Source organism: Lepidothrix coronata, unplaced genomic scaffold (genome assembly GCF_001604755.1).
Source record: "Lepidothrix coronata isolate B3197 unplaced genomic scaffold, Lepidothrix_coronata-1.0 Scaffold11, whole genome shotgun sequence".
NCBI classification, from domain to species: Eukaryota; Metazoa; Chordata; class Aves; order Passeriformes; family Pipridae; genus Lepidothrix; species Lepidothrix coronata.
In genome coordinates, this window is record NW_016690191.1 from 7,234,274 (window position 1) to 7,257,374 (window position 23,101).

The 23,101-nt window shown below is 43.2% G+C and overlaps 1 protein-coding gene across 2 annotated transcripts in view; it reads right to left on the reverse strand.

The window, feature by feature from the left end:
• The window catches only part of PDE8A (phosphodiesterase 8A), a 144,941-nt gene extending 124,622 nt beyond the window's left edge, over positions 1 to 20,319 (reverse strand). The window contains exon 1 of one of the 2 annotated variants that reach the window (XM_017805004.1): positions 19,867 to 20,319. In XM_017805004.1, the coding sequence (XP_017660493.1) occupies positions 19,867 to 19,932 (66 nt within the window). In that variant the 5' untranslated portion in view covers positions 19,933 to 20,319. Of the gene's footprint in view, positions 1 to 10,958; positions 11,082 to 19,866 lie in introns of those variants that run through there. The other variant, XM_017805005.1, reaches the window with a different exon arrangement.
• Between the last annotated feature and the right edge of the window lie 2,782 nt (positions 20,320 to 23,101).

A 23,101-nucleotide genomic window follows, 5' to 3' on the forward strand; every position in this document is an offset into this window, starting at 1 on the left:
CATCTGCTTTCTTTTGCCATTTCCACCCCGTAAGATCAAAATCCTTTGCCCAACCCCAAAGTAATTCTCATCTCTATGATCTCCCAAAAGCTCAGTCAAATCCCTTAAAACTCCCACAAAAGCCCCCCCATTTTTTCTGGTTTCACAATTGTCCATCTGTCCAATGCTTCTCAAGTATCCTTCAGCTTTATACTTTCTCTTTTTTGCTTTTTGTAGGCTCTCCCCAAATTGCCCAAAAATTTGTGGGGAAGGGAGGAACAAAGCACTGTTGTCCCCACCCACTCCCCTATAATTATCCTGTGCTTCACAAGCAGTATTATCTGTCTGGATACACAGTGCCATGCAGCCAGCTGTGACCATAGAGAATTAGCTGTTCCTCTGTTGGAGAATTTTCCCTTCTCTCTTCCTAAGTATTTTTAAGCTAACTTAGATTTATTTAGTATGCAACCTTTTCAGTTTGTTTTCACCCTAAACCAAGGATGACAACTGGTCCTTTTTAGTGGAGTGGTATACCCAATTTTTACACCTTACAGGCCTTGCTGCCTGTTGTCCCTCTGCTTCCCAAGTGTGTTGGATACCCACTCCTAGCCAGCCAGCCTCTGGCCCAGCCCAGGGGTAACCCGGCCTCAGGACCCTTCAGACTCCTAAATTGTTTCCCAATGCCATAACCCCTTATTGTGGCCTGCTGAGATCCAGTAAAAGAAAACAAAAGAAAATCAGTAAAAGAAAAAAGCAACTTGTCTCCTCCATCAGTAGGTCAGTTTTCTTTGGTCATCAAAGCTAGAAGAGCAAGCTCTTAGTCTTTGTAGTCTACCCCAGTAGCTAAAAGATCCGTTCAGGTTAATGAGGGAAGACTCACTCAAGGCAGGCTTTCAAAGCCACAGACTCTTTGCCCTGACTCTCTCCCCATTTCCTCTCTCCCAGAACCCCACTGCCACTTTCTTACTTGCTCCTGGTTAACCAGCAGTGCTAATGGCCAGCAGCCCACCTTCCTGGACCAGCATCCTTAACCAAAGACCAAAGGAGTAAGAGTGGCAAAGAGAACGACAAAATACAGAGCTAAAAACTCATCCCTGCTGTATGGCAGCAGCAGAAGTTGAAAAACTCTCCAAAATTACTTTTTAAGACAGGCTGTACACCTGCAAAACAGACGGCTTTCATGGCTGCTGAATTTATTATTTAAGGAAGAGATCCATCATCTGTGGTCATACTGAGCAGTGATTTATTACTTATTCACAATAGCAAAAAATCCCATGTACTGGCTGTGAGATTTATGTTCCTAGATCATTCAAACGTCTGAAGAATTTATCCTACAAACATATCTGAATATAAGACAGGGAACTGGACCTCATCCGAATTCTTAAAAACTGTTAGCTGTATTCTCAAGTAGATTTCCTTTCTTTGGGCTAAGCAATACCTTTAAATAGACTCAGACATTTCTGACTACGTACAGTCCTTCCCTGATGTTAAGTCTTTCTGTGGAGTGAGGCAGTATCCTTACATATATAGGAAGCTGAACCCTTAATTCACCAAGAGGACCATACCTCACCACCAACAGGATGCTTGTGCAATTGATTACTCTCTCCAAATATACCCCTTTCCCAGGAATGTTTCACATCCAGTTCTTGCATTGCAATCGGGCTCTGTGAGGAATGGTTCATTCACAATTCACACTATTTTCCCAACTGTATTCTTATTTCTGTAAGCTCCCCTCAGGAAAGTTGGGCTTCTTGTCCCTTGCCTGCTTGCAGCTCTGCGTGCAGACAGTTGTAAGGAGGAATGTACAAGAATCCGACCTCTGCGGTGCCATGGCACAGCACTCACAGATCATGACTCTTGTAAACTCCATTTTACAGCTGTCTGCAGATCCAGCTGAGCAGCAGGAAGAACACCACCACAAGGGTTGCAAGAGGACATGACACCCTGCGGAAGAGATAAGGAGAAGCTCCACTGAGGACAGGTGGAGAAACCAAAGCATGTAAGTTTTCTGGGGGTAGCTATTTAAAAAAAGAGAGAGACAGACTCAGGATGTGTTGGGGAGATAAATCTTCTGAGTTTTTGAAAAGGGGAAGGCAGTGCTTGCAGGCTCACTCACCACAGCCCTAACAAACATAAATCTTGCTCACATGGGCACCGTCCTTCCCAACATGCTCACCAAGGCTGGCTGTAGCACAGCTATCACGGAAGGATCTGTCATATTAAGCAGAACAGCACTTGGCAGTTTGTGTGAATTATGGTTACAGCCAGCACAGCTGGGTGCTGCAGGGGTTGACAGGCTCTGTAACATAGGCACAATAGCAAGCACTAAAAAAAAAACTAAAAAAAACCTCCAAAATGGTTTGGGAACAGAGTTGAAAAATAGTTTTAAAATATGTGCTTTAAATTCATGAGAGACTTCCAAACAGATGGGGCGGGGGATGATCTGATGAACTGAAGGGCCCGATCTCATGGTTTATATCTACCTTGGCAAGACCTTCTGTGTCTGCACTTACTGTGCCCAAGGGAGCGGGTTCCTAATGCTCCATCAAGAAGCTTTTTAGTCCCTCTCACTTGAAATAAGCTGTGATGCCATCTCTCTGTCTCCCTGATATACCTCCAGGGCACAGTTCCCTACTTCCTATGCCTTCACATAAAGGCCTCTCTGGTGGCTGCAGGTACCCAGGAGCAATGTTGCTCCGTCCCTTATCTCTCACATGCTCCAAGTGCCAAATGCACCTTTCCCTACAAACCTAATCTGGTTTACACTGCTGCTTTCAGGGAGTTTCACTCACAGTGAATTAAGATAACCAAGTCAGAACAATTGCTCTTAAATTCACTAGCACAACAAGTATACCAATATGGACAAAGCAAATGAAGATTTGTTCATCTCATTGCACTCTTGGAAGCTGATTAGGCGTCAGAGTCGTTTGAGAAGGTCAGGATCATACCATGCACATGACATCTCTTCAGACCCCCAAATCTAAACACTTAAAGGAACCTCACTACAAAAGCTTTTTCCACACACGGCTATGCTTTTTTTCAGGAGGAACAGCAAATCCCAGCAAAATCAATTTTTCGCTGGGGAGAAGTACAGGTATTCAAGAAAAATACTACAAGAGAGAACAGTCTAAATTCATTTCACAGCAGAAACTCTGTGTCCAGCTGCAAGGTATTTCACTGATTATGTAACAGATGATCAAAAGAAAAACAAATTAAAGAAGAAAGTAGCAATATAGCAAATTCCATCCCTCACAGCATTTCCGTTCGAGTTTTTATTAATATTGTAAGCTAAATAACAGAAAAAAAGTTAGTATACAAGGGCTGTTTGGAAGTGCTGTGCTTGGAGAGAGACTGTAGGTGTACATGTTATGTATTATACTTTGACTTCTTTCATGCAGATACTGTTTTTACAAAACAAACCAGAGAAATGCAAACTTTCCTGACTGGCAGCTCAAGCTGTTGAACATTTAAGAATGTAAAAAAAGGCATTAACCTATAGTGACAGTTAGGAGATTTGCATCACTGTGTGAATTACCTGCAACATTAGACACTCAGACAGAAATCACTGACATAGGTTTAGGTAAGAGGGAGCAGATCCTTTGATTGCAAGTGCTTTGTAAAACGCATTGTTGCTTATTCCTTTGCTGGCTAGCTGTGTTGGCTGTTTCTTAATATGTGGAAGAAAGAAATTAACTTATCCCCAAAAGGTGACTCCAGGATACAAAGGATCCTGTGGAAGGGCCAGTGCTGTCAGAGCATCCTGGGCAGGTGGGAGCCACACCAGGAGCAGCTCAAAGCTTGTCCTCATAATGGCACCATGGCATCACCTCAGCCCCTAAGAGCTTGTTGATTCAAGCCTGTCACCGGCTTTTAGTGCTGGTCAAATGGAAGGAGACATTTCTTCTCCACAAAATTGTTTTCCAAGGAAACCCAGACTTTTTCATACCTGCTGATTCTGCATCTCTGATGCAGTGAGGTTAGTATCCAGAATTCCTCTTAGAGGTTCTCCTTCATGTTCACAACATGGCATGTAGGCAAACAGATAATTTTAAATCAGATTTGCTTTTTTATTCATAAGCACTTTCCCACATGTTCCTAAATATTGGCCTATATGGGGAATATAAAAACACTCAATGTTTTCTCCTGGTAGCCCTCATCATTTCTACTTTTAACTTTTTTTTACAAAACTTTTTTCACCATTTTGCCACATGACAGCATTTTTATTATCTTAATATAGTGACATATTGTTAATATCAACACACTAAAAATTACAGTTGTACTTTCCCAAATGAGGCATTTATCTGATGCTTCAATTTGACCTACCCTAGTTAGGGCACATTGATCCCACCTTTATCCCAGCATAGCATTTTGTGTTACATCCTTATATTCACAAGGCACTGGTAGCACTGGCTCCTCAGAGGCTCAGGGGACAAAGTATATCAACCTTTCTCTCCTTTCCAATTGGATTTTCTGAATCTGCTGTGGCTGCTCCCATGCAATGAAGTTAACAGACAAAGAATGGAAGCAGAGATGAAGACTGTGAATATTATAGGAGTAAGAGAAAGTAAAGGGACCTGTCTAGACCGAAGAAGGAATGAAAATTCTTTGTAGTGCTGTAGATATCAGACAAAACCTAAATACCCAGAGCAGCTTCCTGTCAGAGTATAAACTGCACATACTTTGGCCATTTTCTCATCAGTTTAAAGCCTGCATCATATTTGTTACAATGACAGAATATTTACTGATGAAAGCACTCTAAAAGACATTTTGGGAAGAGACACAGAATTTTATCAGACTAAACCCACATTGCACAAACACTGGTCTTTCAATATATTTGTACCCCTTGCATTATTTGAATAAATCTGAGGTAGCTTCCACACTACAATATTCTTCAAAAAATAAAGGCAGGAATTATCCAGCTCATCTTCCACTTGAAGAAAATGCGAACTTCTGATAAAAAGTTCACTTTTGTTGCTCTGCCAAGTGCTAGGCCCAGAACTGGGGAGGATTAATAACAGGAATGGGCTGGAGACACGTGATTTAGGCAGCCTTGTTTGCGGTTCGGCTCCTTAGCAAGGTACAGCCTGACCTTAGGTGACTGTGGCTAAAAGGAACAATTATGGAGCTCAGCAATGGAAAAAAAGGTAAAACAAAAACAGACAGACCGGAGCCATATAACTGAAAGAATTTAAAGTGTTCAGCTAAATTAGGCACGTTCGATTAGAATTCATTACATCCAAGCTTTGTTAAACACTTCAGCGAGAGAAGAACTTCAGAAGAGATTATAGAAACCATGGATTTCTTCTAGAACAGATGCTGTGCTGCTTCCTTTTATCTCTTGAACAACGAATAAAAGTAAACTTTCTTTTATCTAAAGTTATATGGCCCTATCAAAGAGATACTGGAACACATCATAAATACTAGTTGATTTATGATTCTAATTCCTATAGATGGGAAAATATTGAGTGACTTGCTCCACATCACCTAGGAAGTATTTGTCACTGCCCAGAAGTAAGGGTGTAAGCTGATTCCCTTCATCAGTCTCCACCTTTTAAAGCTTCAGTGGTTTCTGGGAAATCATATATTTAAGACAGTTAATATAGCCAAGTACAATTTCATATTTTTCAAGTGTCTCATAACCTATGTTCTGCAGTAATGCTTTGCCTCTCCTAGAGTTAGCACATCTTGGTCTGCATCAGTGGGAAACTTCTTGGGGTCAGCCACAGGCTTGAACTGTCTAATGATCATCTAAAAGGCTTTAATCACAATAACTTTTTGATACTTACTGAAGAGTGTGTTTCTCTGAAAGTCAATTTACCAGGAAAATGCTAGTAATAGTCAAGTGATGTAGCATTTAGGGTAGTAGGTTTGCCCCTAGAAAGGAATATCTTCCAGCTTTGTAAGGAATGGGAACTACAGCAGAAAAAGGAGCTAATGTATGGGGAGACGTGCAGTGGGGTTATTCAGTTTCTGACTTTTATGTGGGGAATAACCTGACACTTTTGAAGAAGCTCAGAAACCCACAGACAACCTTCCCACTGTTTACAAGGAAACAGTTCTCATCTCGGCCTATTTTTTCAACTCTGCTGGTTTAAAAGACTTACTAATTCTTGTCTGAGCATGGAACTGTTGGTATTTTCTGCATAACAGTTCAATTCCTTTTCAAGAGGGACTTTGAGAGCAGCAGTTCTGGCAGGATGGGCAGCAGACACAGAGCTGTGCTGATGTGCTCTCTCCCAGCCTGCTGATGGCTCTCTGTGGCCAAATCGCCCGGAGTGCCTGAGTGCTGGTACCCAGGCAAGGAGCTCTTGGATCAGAAGCAAGTCCACTGAAGCCATTTGAGACGATTTTGGTCCTCTATGTGATGTCTTTCAAATGTTGTTTGTGGGCACAGAAAAACACCAGAGGCATGTCTTTGGGATATAGTCATCAAAACGCAGGCATCTCGGGACACTCACAAATGCCCACTGCAAGCCACACAACACAGGCCTGCCGCCTGCTGATCTGCTTTGGAGAAAATTGCTAGGGTTGAAGGAATTTATTTTGTTCTGTACTTCAAGGGCCTCCTGTGGCCAGACGGACGGGCCGGATGCAGCTGGAGCACTCCCTCCCTTTCCTGGTGCAGAGCGGAGCCGGGAAGGCCGAGCACGGCTGCCCAGCGACCTGGGATGGCTCACAGCACTGCCCTGGAGACAGTGTTCAGGGGACAATCCCCAGCCCTTACACATCCCGACCAGCCAGTCAGGAAACTGGTGGGTGGCATCTGTAGCCCCTAGTTCTTCCCACTTAAAGCAGCTACTTAGTCCTCTTCTGAAGTGTGTTTCATGAGTATTGAGTTCTGTGAGTTTAAAATTGGGCTTAGCTAGCCAGGGTGAATGGACCCTGACAAAGGGCTTTTAAGCCTCCTCTATGAAGATACCTGGTATTTTAGGGAACAGGTTAGGACATGACAATAGCTCCTTGCACTGGTACAACTGGTTACTGACTGTAATTCTCAACAAAGACAATAGATTCACGTAACCACAAAATTTATAAGAAGATTCAGTGTTATTTATAAAGACAAGACAACATAGTGTGTTAGCTGGGGCTGGGAAGCCGATTTCACCAGCACATGGCTCCCTCCTCGCATAACCAGCTGCTGTGGAGGTCAGCTCATCCTCTTGGATATCCATGCTGCCTCAGACAAGAAAGTACTGTGACCTGATCCAACCCATCAAGCACCGATCCAAACAAGAGATACAGCGCAAAGGACTTCCATATAAGGGGGAAAAAGGAGTTGGGGGAGTTCAGAAGAAAAAGCAGGATCAAAAGGAAAATTTTGTAGTGCAGTTCAACTCTTGTCAACACAGCCTGCACAGTGCCATCTTTGGCATATTATCCCACAGGATAAGAACAAAGCAAGATCCAAAAAGACAATTAAAAGGAAACCACACTATCTGGACAGGACATCTCTTCTGCAGAGCACTAATGATTAACCTTTGGAAACCACAATAATTTATCATTGAAGTAAAAAGTACAGTGAAACCCCAAACAGCATTCCCATGAACCAGAAGTAGCCTCTGGCAGAGGTACTACCTACAGGAAAGCATTCAAAGACATACAGATGGTCAGTGTCTGGACATATTATTGGTTCTAGAAACATATTTTGCACCTTAAACAAAAAGGAAAATCCTATGAGATGAAGCTTGAATACCCATTGGAGTATGCCCTGAGACAACTCTGTGAACCATGCAATGAAAGAATCACCACAGTCCAGTTTTAGGGATTCCATTAGTACATTGGAACAAGCAAGGTTATATAACAGAGCTTGGGGTCTCTTTGCAGAAAGCATGATCTCTCTCACTGTAAATAGTGTAATGCTTGTCTGAGCAAGGGCTGATTGCAGTGCACGGTTTCATTAGCTCACCTCTTGCCATAACAGGTTGCATGGAAATGAAAACAGAAGTTAATGAACTAATTCATTCACTCTGTGTTTAAAAATCCCTCTCTGCCAATGACTCCTAAGTAAACTTTAAAGAAAGGGGTCTGATTCCCCTGCATCTCTGACTTTGAGTACATACACAGTGATCCCTCTTCACAAGGTTATCTTTGATGTAAAGTCACTGTGTGCTGGCCGCTAACTCTGCCTACATCCATTATGGGCACCCCATGCACAATATGCACCTTGCTTTAGCATGCAAGACATTTGGTTCCCAAAAACACGATAGGATGGCTAGAGTAACCACTAACCAGACATGCTGGAATGCCTGAAAGTGTCCAAGATTAGTCATTTGGCAGCAATCCTGGGGAAATGTAGCTTTACATATCCCACTCTGGACAGAAAGGTTTAGTGCTCAGGGCCTTCTGGCAAGCCTGAACCCGATTCCTTCCCTTGCAGTGCACAGCACAGCTTAGATCAGCTGTGGCTATGACAGCTAGAGCTGGGATGCAACTGCCACGAAAATCTGGATCATTCATTTTGTCAAATCTGTCTCCAGCATATTCTTTACTTCACCAAAAGAAAAAAATCCAGACCAAAACAAACCCTTTCCTACACTTGGCCTTGGTATTTATTTTTTTTCCTAGATAATTTCAGGTTCTGTGTTTGTCAACTGAAAGGAAAATGCATGTGTCGCATACTCAAGGGTCAGAAATCTGGTGGGTGTTTGTACATTATACAAGAGATCACAGATTGGAGAAATTTCATTCTAACTTGAGGGCAACAAAACAAGGTTACTGAAGAGCTTGGTCACTGAAGCTTGATGCATGACTTTCATGGACCATCTTATCAGGGCTGGCACCTGCAATCACTCACAAGGAGCATGGCTGGACCAGCATGGCCTGGCTCACAGGCTCAACCTGCCTGACCCTCAAAAAAACTCAGTTTGCTTGAGCTTAGTGCTGAGCTGAGACAGAACGAATCCCACTGACCCAGGAGCTGGCATGCTCACCGTGGGACCACAGATCTGGCCATCACACTGCTGTGTGGGGCTGCCATGATCTCAGCATTTCTGCTCAGAGCTGCAGAAAATGAACCAGTTAAAACATGCAGAAACCAGCAGCTGTCGTGTTTTTCTCATATTAAGCTGCAGAACTGGCGCCAAGCACTCCCTCACTCAGGACTGCACAGATGATATTGCTCCTTCAATGTATGACATTCATGTTGCATTCCAACAGTGAAAGAAACCAGCACAACCGAATGGATGAATGGAAAAACGAATTGCCTCAAGTTGATTTAAAGGAGATATTTAGTCATGCATGGGAAGGAAAAGAGAGAATAAGTGACCAAAATAGAATGAAGCAATTGGAAACAGCTGATGTTTGATGAAAAGAAAGATATTTTCTGGGGTGAGAAATTTAAAAGCCGTGAGTATTTTGAAAGGGCAAATTATGCATGACTTTTTAATCCTTTAGATGGTGCCAGGTTATCCAGAATCCGCTCCAGAAAGATTTCCGAAACAGTTTATTCTAGAACTAAGCCAAAACCTTCGGCCAACTCTGGAAAATTTTATTTAGAGTCAGACTAACATTTTGTGAGCTCATGTCAGTACTGGAAAACTGCTCCAGCTGAAAGCATGAGGGAATAGTTTTGCTAAGGAACCCCTGAATTTTAGTAGGTTTTTTTAAATTATTATTTGCAATAAGAAAAGGCAAGAAAGGAAATTAAAATCCTTAATAAAAGAAAAAAAATTGTAGAAGGGCTGAGTTGCACTTTCTGAGAGAGCCATTACTGTCTCTCCATTTCAGAGAGTGGACAAGTTTCAAGCAGTACTGGAATCAAGTGAGGAGTTTCCTTTACATGAGCTTCCCATTAGTGTACTTCACATAGAGGCAAAAGACAGTTTCACTCACCCCCAACTAGTAGGAATTCAGGTGTCAAACCCCACAGGGCACAAAGATGACACTGTCATGGGTACCAACAAATTACTTTCACAATGCAGCCTTTTTTTAGGCTTTGTGTAAGCTTTTGGGCACATCCAAGTCTGAGGCATCCTAGTCATTCATGTTTCTGGGTCCTCAGCTGCTTTTTTTTTTTTTTTACTTAGCAAAAGAAGCTAGTGGATAAATGACAGACACTACTTTGTCCCTTTAGTAAATCATTGGCAGATATAGATCAGCATTTTGAGATGTCATGGACATGGTTTAGTGTTGGACTTGGCTTTGTTGGGTTTATGGTTGGACTTGATGACCTTAAAGGTCTTTTCCACCCTCAATGATTCTATGATTCTATGTATGGACACAGCTAGGAAGCCAACCAGACAGTATAGTACTTCTTTATAACAAGTACTGATGTTTTGCTTTCATGAGTGTCCACATCTTTTTAAGTCACAAGTGTGCTGCAATGAGCAAATATAAAGTCGAACGCTTGTGGTTATATAAAGCTATATTGCAGAGGAAAAGAGAAACTATGTGAAATCCTTGACATCTGGAAAACACTTCCTATATGAAGTCTAAAGACAGTGTACATTGTCAGCCTGGCAGAAAGGACATAGATTTCCCATATAGAAGCCTAAGAAATAAAAAATCAGTAAGTAATAAGTTGACCCCAAAATACAAGGGGGGAGGAAGGGTAACTTTGGAAATTCAAGCTAAATTTGGGAAATAACTGTGAACACCAACAAAAATTCAAAACAGAAATATATAGCATATTCAAATAAGCTTTGAGCAGAAGAGTTGAACTAGATGATCTCCAGAGGTCCCTTCCAACCTCAACTATTCTATGATACTGTGAAATGTTTTGCTTTGGTATTTTCTAAATGAAATGGTTTGGGTTTGATTTTTTCTTTTCCAAAATGAAAGGGGACAAACATAAACAGCTTATAAAGCAACAGCAGGCATTCTGTTTGGGACTGAATAAGAACATTTTGCAAAATTTAAGAATCTTCCTCCTAAGCCACCTCAATTTTCTCCAAAGGAACCTCTGCTTTTAGCTTCATTAGACCTATGTTTATATTTCATAGCTGAGGGGGAGGGGTCAGAGAGCAAACAAAAAAACTCACCATTCATCCAGCTCTGCTCCCAACCCCTATTTTCTTATTCACAGATAAACCCTTTCAGATGTACCCCAGTTTCTTCAGGGCTGAAGGTGCAGAGCAGGCGTCTCTGCAGCCAACAATAACAAACAATAACACCAACTTTGCATGTTTCCATGGCCATGGTGCCCCAGAGACCTCCTCTTTCATCCACATGCTCCTCCCCTCCAAAGCCACCTCATCACCATCTCTGAGACTGGGGAAGGAGGGCCAGTTCAGCTACACGCACTTTCCAATAGATTTCGTTACTAGGCAGAAGAAGAAGGAGGGGGGGAAAAAAGTGTTTCTGCTTTTCCATTCTTTCCCCACCTTTCTTGTTCCCTCGGGTCTATTTACTCATCCCCTGTGGTTACTGGTAGAAGAGAAACTGTGTCGTCAGAAAGTAGCACAGAGAGCACCCTTGCACAACCAGCAGTTACCAGGATCATGCTCCTGTCCCCAGGGCTGTACGGGCAAAACAGAGCAATATTTTCCAATAAACACTAAAACCACTTGCAGTTAAGCCTTGTGCTTGGTCTGGCATGATAGACACTGGTAGATCAACCACACCAGAGACTGACTCGAGTCCATTTGGGGTCCATGACAGCTTCAGCCAAGCCCATGCTCATGGCCAGCACTGAAAAAGGTGCTGCAGAGGCTGGTGGGACTGACAGGAGGTTGGAGGGGCACCCCCGGAACATCCTGCGGCAGAAGAACCACTCCTAGGGGGAAGGTCGGGATTGGTACAAATGAGGCGTGAGGAAAATGCCAGCCTTAGGGAGGGGAGGCAGTGGAGCTCTGCTCATCCTATTAGCACCTGTTTGCTCACACAGCAACACTGCGTGAAACAAAGAAAAGGAAATCTCCATTATAATCTCTCATTTTTGGACTAGTCTCCTGCATATTAATTCCTATTGATTGACAAGTGGAACAGCATACATCGATCATCTTGTTAATCAGGTGTTCTTGCAGCAATGCATGAGGCAGTTTAAATAAGCTAGGTCAAGTCCTTGTGTACACAAGGAAGGTATTATAAGTAAAATGCAGTGGTGAAACGACTTTTTGCAAGGAGTAAGCAGAGACTGTGCCCCTTATGTGCTTTGGAAAATTTTGCTTAATTTATATCATTTTTAGTGACCTTTGCTTACCATGATGTGGTGTTGTCCCCCAGCTGTGACCGGTTTGGCTTGAAAGTCAAGATTTTGCAAGCCTGACTAGTGAAACCTCCTGAGGCTCTGAGCTCGCAGAGAACTCAGTACCTTCATTTTGAGGGGGCATTTCTTTTATATGGTGTGCATTGGTCATTCAAAATAATGACCACTCTTGAGGCTATTGCTTAGACACACAGCAGTTCTTGGTAGACAGGACTGCTGAGTTACTGTGGCCCATGCTCAGAGAAAAAGATCCCTTCCTCCCCATGGCACTGAAGGAGGAGACACCAGCTCTGCCACAAACGAAGAGCACGGATAACAAACAAAGCTGCTCAGCCCCAGAGAGGCACCTCACTGCACAGCTGACCCCATTGCCTGACCTCCCAACACAATTACATTTGCAAAAGCATCTAATTTGCAGAAATAGTGCTCAGTCTCAGCTCCTACTGATATCGGCTACACACACGGGGACACTGAAAACTCGGAGTGGTATCACCAGCCTGTACTTCCCTCTCCCCCATTTACGAGTGTGGCTCAGCCTCTTAGGGACCATAACTGAGTCTTTATGAAGAACTTGGATGGGTTTTACTGCAAAACAAAGCTGAGAATGCACATGCACGATTACACTAGGACAATAGCCTAAACTTAACAATCACTTCCTGTAATTGTCTGAGGCAGCCTGTAGAACACAGAATCATCTCACGATAAATCCTTGTTGGTCATTTACCATCATTAATCTATACTGTCAGAATGAATTAGGTGCAGAGGAGCATATTAATTACAATGCAGATGACACTCCAGCTTTAATTATCATGACTTCAAAGTAAACAGTGCCAGTTAATCAACCTCAATACCACGAAGGCTGTCGAAGGAAAGTGCTGTTCAGCTGATGGCACCAAAATCCAGCCTGCAGGGTCTGCAGCTACAAAGCTGGCATTCTAGCATTAGTTTTCCAAATTGCTCTCTATTTCTATCCACATTAGTCAGGTCAGTTGGACACTTTTTCCACTGCCTATGACATGCCTTAAATTAGGGGTGACCAAATTTGTCAATATGTAGCAATCTGTCTTCATTTATAGAACACTTCAGATTAAACAGCAAAAGCTCCCCACTGTTTCTTTATGCCTTTTCATTTTGCATTTAATAGCTACTTATTCATTTTACTTACCAACTAGGGCTATGTTTTTATAGCTTGTCATTCCCATTTCAATATTATTTTATGCCATTTTCTGGAGGGCTAGGATTATGGAATACACCTAAACATCTGGACAGTTTGTAAAGCACTGGGAGAGCAGCTGGCAGTGTTGCAAAGGCCTCCAAATCCCATCAGCCAAATGCAGCCCTTTTGTTATTGTAGGACCTGAGACAGAAACCCTCAAACTCCACCAGATTCCTCCTGATACTCTCCATATGAATCCCAGCAGGCAGGCAGACTGCTCAATCTGGCTGTTACCAGCATTAAGCTCCTGAGGAGGAGAACAGATAAAGTTGTTCTCCACATCTCCTGCAAGCAGGACATGAGGAGATGAGCTCACATAGCACAGAGACAGCACAGCAGGAAGGAACACTTCAATGGTAAAGCTACACAAGTGTTGGAGTCCAGAGAGGCTGGGTGGTCTGCAGCAACAGGGGCTTTAAGAATTTGGGGTATCCACTGCAGAGCCAGGGCTCACACAGCCCCTGGAGTGCTGGGTGTCACTCTATTACCTGCTGCTTCACACACCTTGTGAAAAACACTCAATTTTTCCACTGGTGCACAAAATACAAAAGCCTGAGTAGATCCCAGTAGCCTGTGAAATGTCTTGATTTGCTCACTCAAGGAGAGGAAACCAAGGAAATAAGGAGTTACAGAAACAAACCAATAAAGTAAAATTAAGGTGGGGAATTTAATCACTCAGGAGACAGGAAATTCAAGGCTATGGTACCCATAGCAACTAGTATTTGTCCACAGTGTATGGAACATTAACCTTAACCCCATATGCGGAAACAGAAAAAATTATGGGACACATCACATATGAATGCATATTTCATGCAGAGGGTACTCTGTGAGGGCTGCTGTGAAAGCAATAATTAAATTTCCTGACTGCAAAGCAGGTATGTTCATGCACAAGCAACTCTTCTGAGACATGAGCTAACGCCATCAAAGAGAGCTACCAGCTCCTCCTCACGGTTTAGGCAGGAAAGATTCAATGTCTTGGTTTGGTCATAGTATCATATCCTGTCTTATAAGCTTCTGGTTGTTGTTTAGATTTTGTTTTGAAAATTGCCATGTGTTGACTTAGGAAATGTTGTGATGTTTCTTCCAGTTGTTGGGTCAACAAGAATTCTGCACTTATTGTATGTTTTCCTTTTGAGCAACTAAAGCAACATTCATTGTTCAACAAGACAGAGGTCCAGTTCCTGCTGGGTGATCATTTTACTCGAATGTGAGAACCAGATTATTGCTGAGTTAGACAGCAAACAAGTTATCAAAACTTGAGAGAGTTTTGCACTTGTCTTGAGCTGAATTTTAACACCTGGCAGGGTGAGGAGTCAGATTACTTACAGCAGGAGCCAAAACCAAAGCCAGACAGATAGACAGCAACTCTGTGGATGGAACTGCTGTCCTTAAGTTTCAATTTTTACATGATCTCAGACAATTGATGACTGGTATATCTATTTTTGCTAAAATTTGTAAGACAAGATTTATGAATATAGAAACAAATGGCGAAAGTAACACAGCTGAGAAGACTAATTACAATCAGGTGGGAAGGGGAGCTATTGAAACCAGAATAAAAATTACTTCTATCTTTTGTCACCACCACAGGACACAGAAGCAGGCAGTCTGCTTGATTATAACCTACTGCCAGCTGACATTGGAGGTGCCACATGCTGTCTCCTCCTCAGGCCGTGCCCCTTGTGCCACAGCCTGAAGGAGGACAAGGAGAAGGAGGTGTCTCTGTGAGGCTTTGCTGCTCCCTCACACAGCCTTGTCTCACACCTTCCCTGGGTGAAAACACTTGGTTTTAGGCAGAATTAGGTCTAAGCAGGGATTTCAGGTCCTGGTGCCTTAGGAAAACCTGGTGTCAAAGGCAGGATGTTGCCTAGCAGAGCTTACTGGCAGCCAGATCCAGGGCCCAGCAGCTCCCACATCGAATTTTTCAGCAGAAGCAGGGCCAGATGCTAACCAAGCCCATCACTCTTAATAAAGCCATTTAACACATCCAACAGCACCAACCAGCATAGCTCAGGTCTGACCTCTATCACCACTTCTTAGGCAGGTAGATTGAGGCCAAAATCCAGCCATGCACAGAGGGGCTGATGGAGTCCACGAAGCAGCAGCAGCAGCACACTTCAGGGCAGGCTTGGATGCCTGTGTGCTGTGGGGCAGGGGGTGCCTTCACAGGTTCCCCATCCCTGCTCGGTGCCTCACCACACAGGAGGTTTGGGCAGCTCTGACCACAACTGGGGGGCTGTTTTCTCAGATGGGGCTCCCTGCAGGGGCAAGGAGGGAGCAGAATGAAACACAATAAAACTTTCCTCCTGAGCAGCAGCATCCTCGTGCAGTACTGTGCCAGAGGGCTTCCATCCAGTAGTTTTGGACATATTTCACTGAGTCAAGGCCACATTTATCTAGCAGCAATTCAAAGTGAAGAGATCTCCCACTGCGGAGAAGATTGGTGTTTCTTTCACCTGCGCTTCAAAATAAGAGTGCTCACATGAACTCCCTCTGCCAGGAAACCATCTCAGGGCTGTCCCAGACCACGGTCCACAGGCAAAGCCAAGCTGAAGGCACAGCTGGGACAAGCAGCCCGAGAACACTCTGCACAGCCTGGTTCACACCTGTAACCTGGAGATCCAGTGAGCAGAAAGCAGCAGTGCCTCTCCCTGGCCAACATATTTAGAGGTCAGGCTTCCTGGGGCAATTCACCACTCAGATATGCCCTAGGTCACATTCTGCCCACCCTCCTACTTCTTGCTGAAGTCTCTGAAAACCTGAGTCAGCTCCAAAAGAGAGGCTGATGACCCTCACCTGCAACAGCTCACAGGCTTGAAACTCCCCACAGGGCCAGAATAGCCAGAAAGAAATAATTTTAAAGGAAGAAAAAAAGTATAAGGCACACTTCTTGCAAGTACCCACTGAGGGCAACACAAGAAGGATGCCACAGTCGGACCACCCAATTAAGAGCCACATGGTAACACCAGCATCCTTCATGCAACATCCTGCCCCAGGGAAGGGGAGGACTCCCTTCAACACTGCTGCCCTTCAATCTTGAAGACATAGGCATGCTCCTGCAGCAGGGCTTTCATCGCTGTTGCAAACCCCAGACCAGTCTCATGAGGGCTGGGCCGAAGTTACCAACTTCATTTCCAGAGAGCTGTTAGTAACCTTGGACTCTTCTCACTGTAAGTGTCTTAAATATGAGCTATTTCTCATCAGGGAGAAATCAGGGTTTGATACTGCACAGAAACAAACAGCTGAACAAACCAAATCTTGAGAAAAGGCCCTGCATATATTTTCACAGAAGTCACGGCAGGTTAGGGAATTAATCTGGTCAGAAACCACCACAATATCTACATGTTAACCTAAACTGAGGCAGGTTTGAATACTGCTGGAAAATCCCACCCTACAAATAATTTCCATTTCTGAACCTCTGACGTGCTGTTTATGGAAAGGTGAAGAAGTGCAGTGATGAGGTTCATGTGTTCATGTGTCACTGTTACCTTTCTACTCTAACAATTTACAGGAATTACTTTACCACCTGTATTTATTGCTAATCGAGATCAGCACTGCGGGAGGAGGAATCATTTCTGCCACAAAGTTTGTGCTAAGTCAAGATGTTTTTTTATTCATCACATGAAAGCTATAGCTCAAGCAGACTTATTTGAAGCCTGTTAATGGCTAGAAGTATCCCTTTTCTAGGAGTTTGATCTTCTTTCTTACAAGGGCTCACATTTTACCCAGCACCTCTTCTGTAGAGCAGCAAGCACAGTCTGAGCTGCAGCAGAGGAGCAAAGTCAAAGCATTCAGCAAACTCCACTGAACTCCTGTTTGAAGAGTTTCCTCAAAAGCAGCACAAGCTATTTTGCCAGCTAATCTTTCCAGCCTGCAGCTACAGAGCAAAGCGTAGCTGTGGACCTGTGTCAAAGGTGCATTTGTTAACACATTTCCCCTGGAGTGCTAATTAACATTTACATGAAGTACTATTAGAGTGAAAAAGCTTCAACATAAAAACACACTGCAGGGAAATGCAAGGAGCAAATTTCTTCCTCGCCCCCCTCCCCCCAGATGCAGTGTTCTGTTTGCCCTTCAGGAGCTGGTGAAAATCCAGTTTGTTTTGTAATCTTCTGTTCTCTAAAATCAGATATTTCTGCAAGTTAATAACTAACCAGCTTCTTTTTTATTGAAAAACCTACAAGTGCATTTAAAATTCTATGAAAGCAAGGCCTTGCTGGTGTGAGCCAGCCCTTATGCAGGTCCCTGTGCTGAGCTACAGCACAAGTGTTTCCCAGCCTAACTACAGAAAATGACAGCATTTTATGATAAACATAAATAAAAGAACATCAACACATTTTGCTTAAGACTGAACTCTCTTAAACTAAACACTAAGATAAGACTGAACCCTCTTAAACTAAACACTAAGATAGGAAACAAACACAAATATTTGTAGCTGGATCTTCAATTGCCTCATTTTGGGAAGGCGACAAAGAGGCTCTAATGAGTAACATTTGTACCCACAATAAGATGCACAGTTATTTGCAAACACAAATTTGCACTTGAAAGATGCAAAGACAGTTGCTGAGTGGCTGATTAATGAGCTATTCTCAATATTATTTCTCAATATTTATTAAGAAAAAAATGTGCTATCACATTGAAGTAAAATTATTAAGACTGCAACCAATATAACTAAAATATGGTGGTTTTTTCTGGAGTAGGGTGGAGTTTTCCCCATTTTTTAAAGGAAAAACTAGAAGATATCAGTTTCACAGAAGGAAAATCATATTTCACGAGCTGTGAAACAGTAATATGTAAAACTTCACCTAATCTGTGAACTTACAGGCCATGAGAGAGTGCATGTTATTATTCAATATATTCTCTCCTGCCACAGCCATGCATCCTGCCCAGGCTCCCAAGAATTAAAATCTCAGTCTAAAAAAGTGACAATATTCTTGAAACAAGGCACACTTGCAGATGTAGTAAAAATTGACTGAGCAACTACTTCCAGAAATCAGTTACTAATTCTCTACCTCCACAGAAATCAGGATCCAAGATTAACAGTGTGCTATGAAAATACAGACATTTTGATTGCAAACTGGTCCAGAGTTCTGTGAACATATTCTGCTATTGTCGCCCATTTGCCAAATATTTGGGGTGAATAATTTTCAGCCTTGGTGTTTACAAACTGCTCTCATTGTTTTGTCCCTTTTTTTTTTCTTCTTTTTTTTTTTTTTGGTGTGTTGCTTCTGCCTTTCAACTGGATATCCAACTTAGTAAACAAGAAAGTAAAAGCAGCAAATGCAACAGCAATGTATGTTTTTGTTAGATATACTCAAGTGAAAGACCCTAAGCAGTGCCCTGAGGTGCACCAAGCTCAGCAGATGTTCCAATAGGACAAGGTGATTGAGTTCCTTTCACTTGACCAGCTCTTGAAACCAAACATATTTTCATTAGATACACACATGTCTGTATTCACTAAGAATATTTTTTAAGAAGTAGCAAGCACTCAGATATTTTCAGATTGCCAGTTTCCTAAGTTCTCTGTCTTAAGTTCCAGTAATTCCTATGAAGAAAAGGCAATTCTGAGCCAGAATGTAAACTGGCACATTTCTGATGTCATCTCCCAGAGACTCCTTCTCCAAAGCATGAATGTCTGGACTGAAATCCTGGCCTCAGCACAGGCAACAGCAAAACTTCTACCAGTCCTCTCCAAAATTTGTGAAGAAAACGAACCCCAGTATTTTTGGGCAAACCAAAATGGAGGTAGAATACCCAGCTCCCCAAATCATAATCGTTTAATTTCAAGTAACAGGATGAGATTACTATAAACATGCAAACCTGTCCAAATTGGAAATCTTTCAAATTTCAAGCACAGGAAACAACAAGTTTTTTTTTCAGCCAGGATGTCAGAGTTACCCCCGTGGTTATATGTGAGCCGAGGACAATGTTGTTACATGAGATCAAATTACAAACACAAGCAAACAGAAAACAATCTCTGAACGTCACTGTTCGGTATTTGACAAAAAGCACAGCTGACCCATTCGAAAGGTTAAATGCTCTCCAATGAGCTCTGGGAGAATATGAGGAGTTTGCTGGACACTGAGTTCCATGCAGTTAAATTGTCAATTTGTTTGCCCAAGTTAATGCTTATCTTACCCTATGCTTGCTATGGTTTTACTAAACACATTTGACCTGCAAATCTTAAAGCAGTGGCTTTGCTAAAATTACAAGAAGTTTCTGGATTTTCCAAACACCTAAGAAAACTATTTTGGTAGTTTCCACGGCACAGAAACCTGTAGTTACTCAGATATTTGAAACTTCCAGTGAGGCGGATGACAGTCGCTTAACCACACACATTACCATTTTATTTCTATGCCTGATGTTTAGCACAACCTTGCTCTAAGGAATTTCTGAAGTTGTTTACAAAGCTGATGCAGAGGTTGTATTCAGTCTGGTCCAAGGGCAATGGTTTACTGAAGTAATTTGTAAACAGCAGAAAGAGATAATAATTTCTGTAATTGTGGGGAGGGAGGGAAAAAGTTCTCACCTTGCGCCAAGGACCGTTAGAGACAGAGCTGGTTTCCAAAATATCTGCTCCTTCATTTTCTTCCATGTCTGATTAGTTGCAAAACCTTATTTTCCAATGAAAAACATTAAATCACCCTCCAAGAAAAAGCAAACCAAACCATGAGGCTCTAGTATCCCGGTTTGCGAAAGCCCTGCAGTAAGTCAGACATCAGTTTTATGGTCACTTGTCTAATTCAAGGTTGCAGATCCTGATTCCGTGCTGGATTTCACAGAGCTTGGCCTTTCTTTTAAACCTTGATTGTTCCTCTTGTCAGGCATGTATCTCTCTCAGACCTTCCTTGTGGATCCAGGTTTTCACATAATAAATGGCAAATGTCTACAGCTTCCCAGGTGCTATAGGAGAACTGACACTGAACCTCTGATCATCTCAGGAGAAGCCTGACAACAGAGTGCAATACATGGCCACACCTCTCTGCTGCCAGAGCTGGCCTAGACCATAAAATCAGAAGCAAGGTTACCCAGCAACCAAGCATTCAACGTCACTACAGTAATAAAGCCAACTTACATTCAACCTATTGCTTGGGTAGATAAATATTTTTATTAGANGCAGGACATGAGGAGATGAGCTCACATAGCACAGAGACAGCACAGCAGGAAGGAACACTTCAATGGTAAAGCTACACAAGTGTTGGAGTCCAGAGAGGCTGGGTGGTCTGCAGCAACAGGGGCTTTAAGAATTTGGGGTATCCACTGCAGAGCCAGGGCTCACACAGCCCCTGGAGTGCTGGGTGTCACTCTATTACCTGCTGCTTCACACACCTTGTGAAAAACACTCAATTTTTCCACTGGTGCACAAAATACAAAAGCCTGAGTAGATCCCAGTAGCCTGTGAAATGTCTTGATTTGCTCACTCAAGGAGAGGAAACCAAGGAAATAAGGAGTTACAGAAACAAACCAATAAAGTAAAATTAAGGTGGGGAATTTAATCACTCAGGAGACAGGAAATTCAAGGCTATGGTACCCATAGCAACTAGTATTTGTCCACAGTGTATGGAACATTAACCTTAACCCCATATGCGGAAACAGAAAAAATTATGGGACACATCACATATGAATGCATATTTCATGCAGAGGGTACTCTGTGAGGGCTGCTGTGAAAGCAATAATTAAATTTCCTGACTGCAAAGCAGGTATGTTCATGCACAAGCAACTCTTCTGAGACATGAGCTAACGCCATCAAAGAGAGCTACCAGCTCCTCCTCACGGTTTAGGCAGGAAAGATTCAATGTCTTGGTTTGGTCATAGTATCATATCCTGTCTTATAAGCTTCTGGTTGTTGTTTAGATTTTGTTTTGAAAATTGCCATGTGTTGACTTAGGAAATGTTGTGATGTTTCTTCCAGTTGTTGGGTCAACAAGAATTCTGCACTTATTGTATGTTTTCCTTTTGAGCAACTAAAGCAACATTCATTGTTCAACAAGACAGAGGTCCAGTTCCTGCTGGGTGATCATTTTACTCGAATGTGAGAACCAGATTATTGCTGAGTTAGACAGCAAACAAGTTATCAAAACTTGAGAGAGTTTTGCACTTGTCTTGAGCTGAATTTTAACACCTGGCAGGGTGAGGAGTCAGATTACTTACAGCAGGAGCCAAAACCAAAGCCAGACAGATAGACAGCAACTCTGTGGATGGAACTGCTGTCCTTAAGTTTCAATTTTTACATGATCTCAGACAATTGATGACTGGTATATCTATTTTTGCTAAAATTTGTAAGACAAGATTTATGAATATAGAAACAAATGGCGAAAGTAACACAGTTGAGAAGACTAATTACAATCAGGTGGGAAGGGGAGCTATTGAAACCAGAATTTAATAAAAATTACTTCTATCTTTTGTCACCACCACAGGACACAGAAGCAGGCAGTCTGCTTGATTATAACCTACTGCCAGCTGACATTGGAGGTGCCACATGCTGTCTCCTCCTCAGGCCGTGCCCCTTGTGCCACAGCCTGAAGGAGGACAAGGAGAAGGAGGTGTCTCTGTGAGGCTTTGCTGCTCCCTCACACAGCCTTGTCTCACACCTTCCCTGGGTGAAAACACTTGGTTTTAGGCAGAATTAGGTCTAAGCAGGGATTTCAGGTCCTGGTGCCTTAGGAAAACCTGGTGTCAAAGGCAGGATGTTGCCTAGCAGAGCTTACTGGCAGCCAGATCCAGGGCCCAGCAGCTCCCACATCGAATTTTTCAGCAGAAGCAGGGCCAGATGCTAACCAAGCCCATCACTCTTAATAAAGCCATTTAACACATCCAACAGCACCAACCAGCATAGCTCAGGTCTGACCTCTATCACCACTTCTTAGGCAGGTAGATTGAGGCCAAAATCCAGCCATGCACAGAGGGGCTGATGGAGTCCACGAAGCAGCAGCAGCAGCACACTTCAGGGCAGGCTTGGATGCCTGTGTGCTGTGGGGCAGGGGGTGCCTTCACAGGTTCCCCATCCCTGCTCGGTGCCTCACCACACAGGAGGTTTGGGCAGCTCTGACCACAACTGGGGGGCTGTTTTCTCAGATGGGGCTCCCTGCAGGGGCAAGGAGGGAGCAGAATGAAACACAATAAAACTTTCCTCCTGAGCAGCAGCATCCTCGTGCAGTACTGTGCCAGAGGGCTTCCATCCAGTAGTTTTGGACATATTTCACTGAGTCAAGGCCACATTTATCTAGCAGCAATTCAAAGTGAAGAGATCTCCCACTGCGGAGAAGATTGGTGTTTCTTTCACCTGCGCTTCAAAATAAGAGTGCTCACATGAACTCCCTCTGCCAGGAAACCATCTCAGGGCTGTCCCAGACCACGGTCCACAGGCAAAGCCAAGCTGAAGGCACAGCTGGGACAAGCAGCCCGAGAACACTCTGCACAGCCTGGTTCACACCTGTAACCTGGAGATCCAGTGAGCAGAAAGCAGCAGTGCCTCTCCCTGGCCAACATATTTAGAGGTCAGGCTTCCTGGGGCAATTCACCACTCAGATATGCCCTAGGTCACATTCTGCCCACCCTCCTACTTCTTGCTGAAGTCTCTGAAAACCTGAGTCAGCTCCAAAAGAGAGGCTGATGACCCTCACCTGCAACAGCTCACAGGCTTGAAACTCCCCACAGGGCCAGAATAGCCAGAAAGAAATAATTTTAAAGGAAGAAAAAAAGTATAAGGCACACTTCTTGCAAGTACCCACTGAGGGCAACACAAGAAGGATGCCACAGTCGGA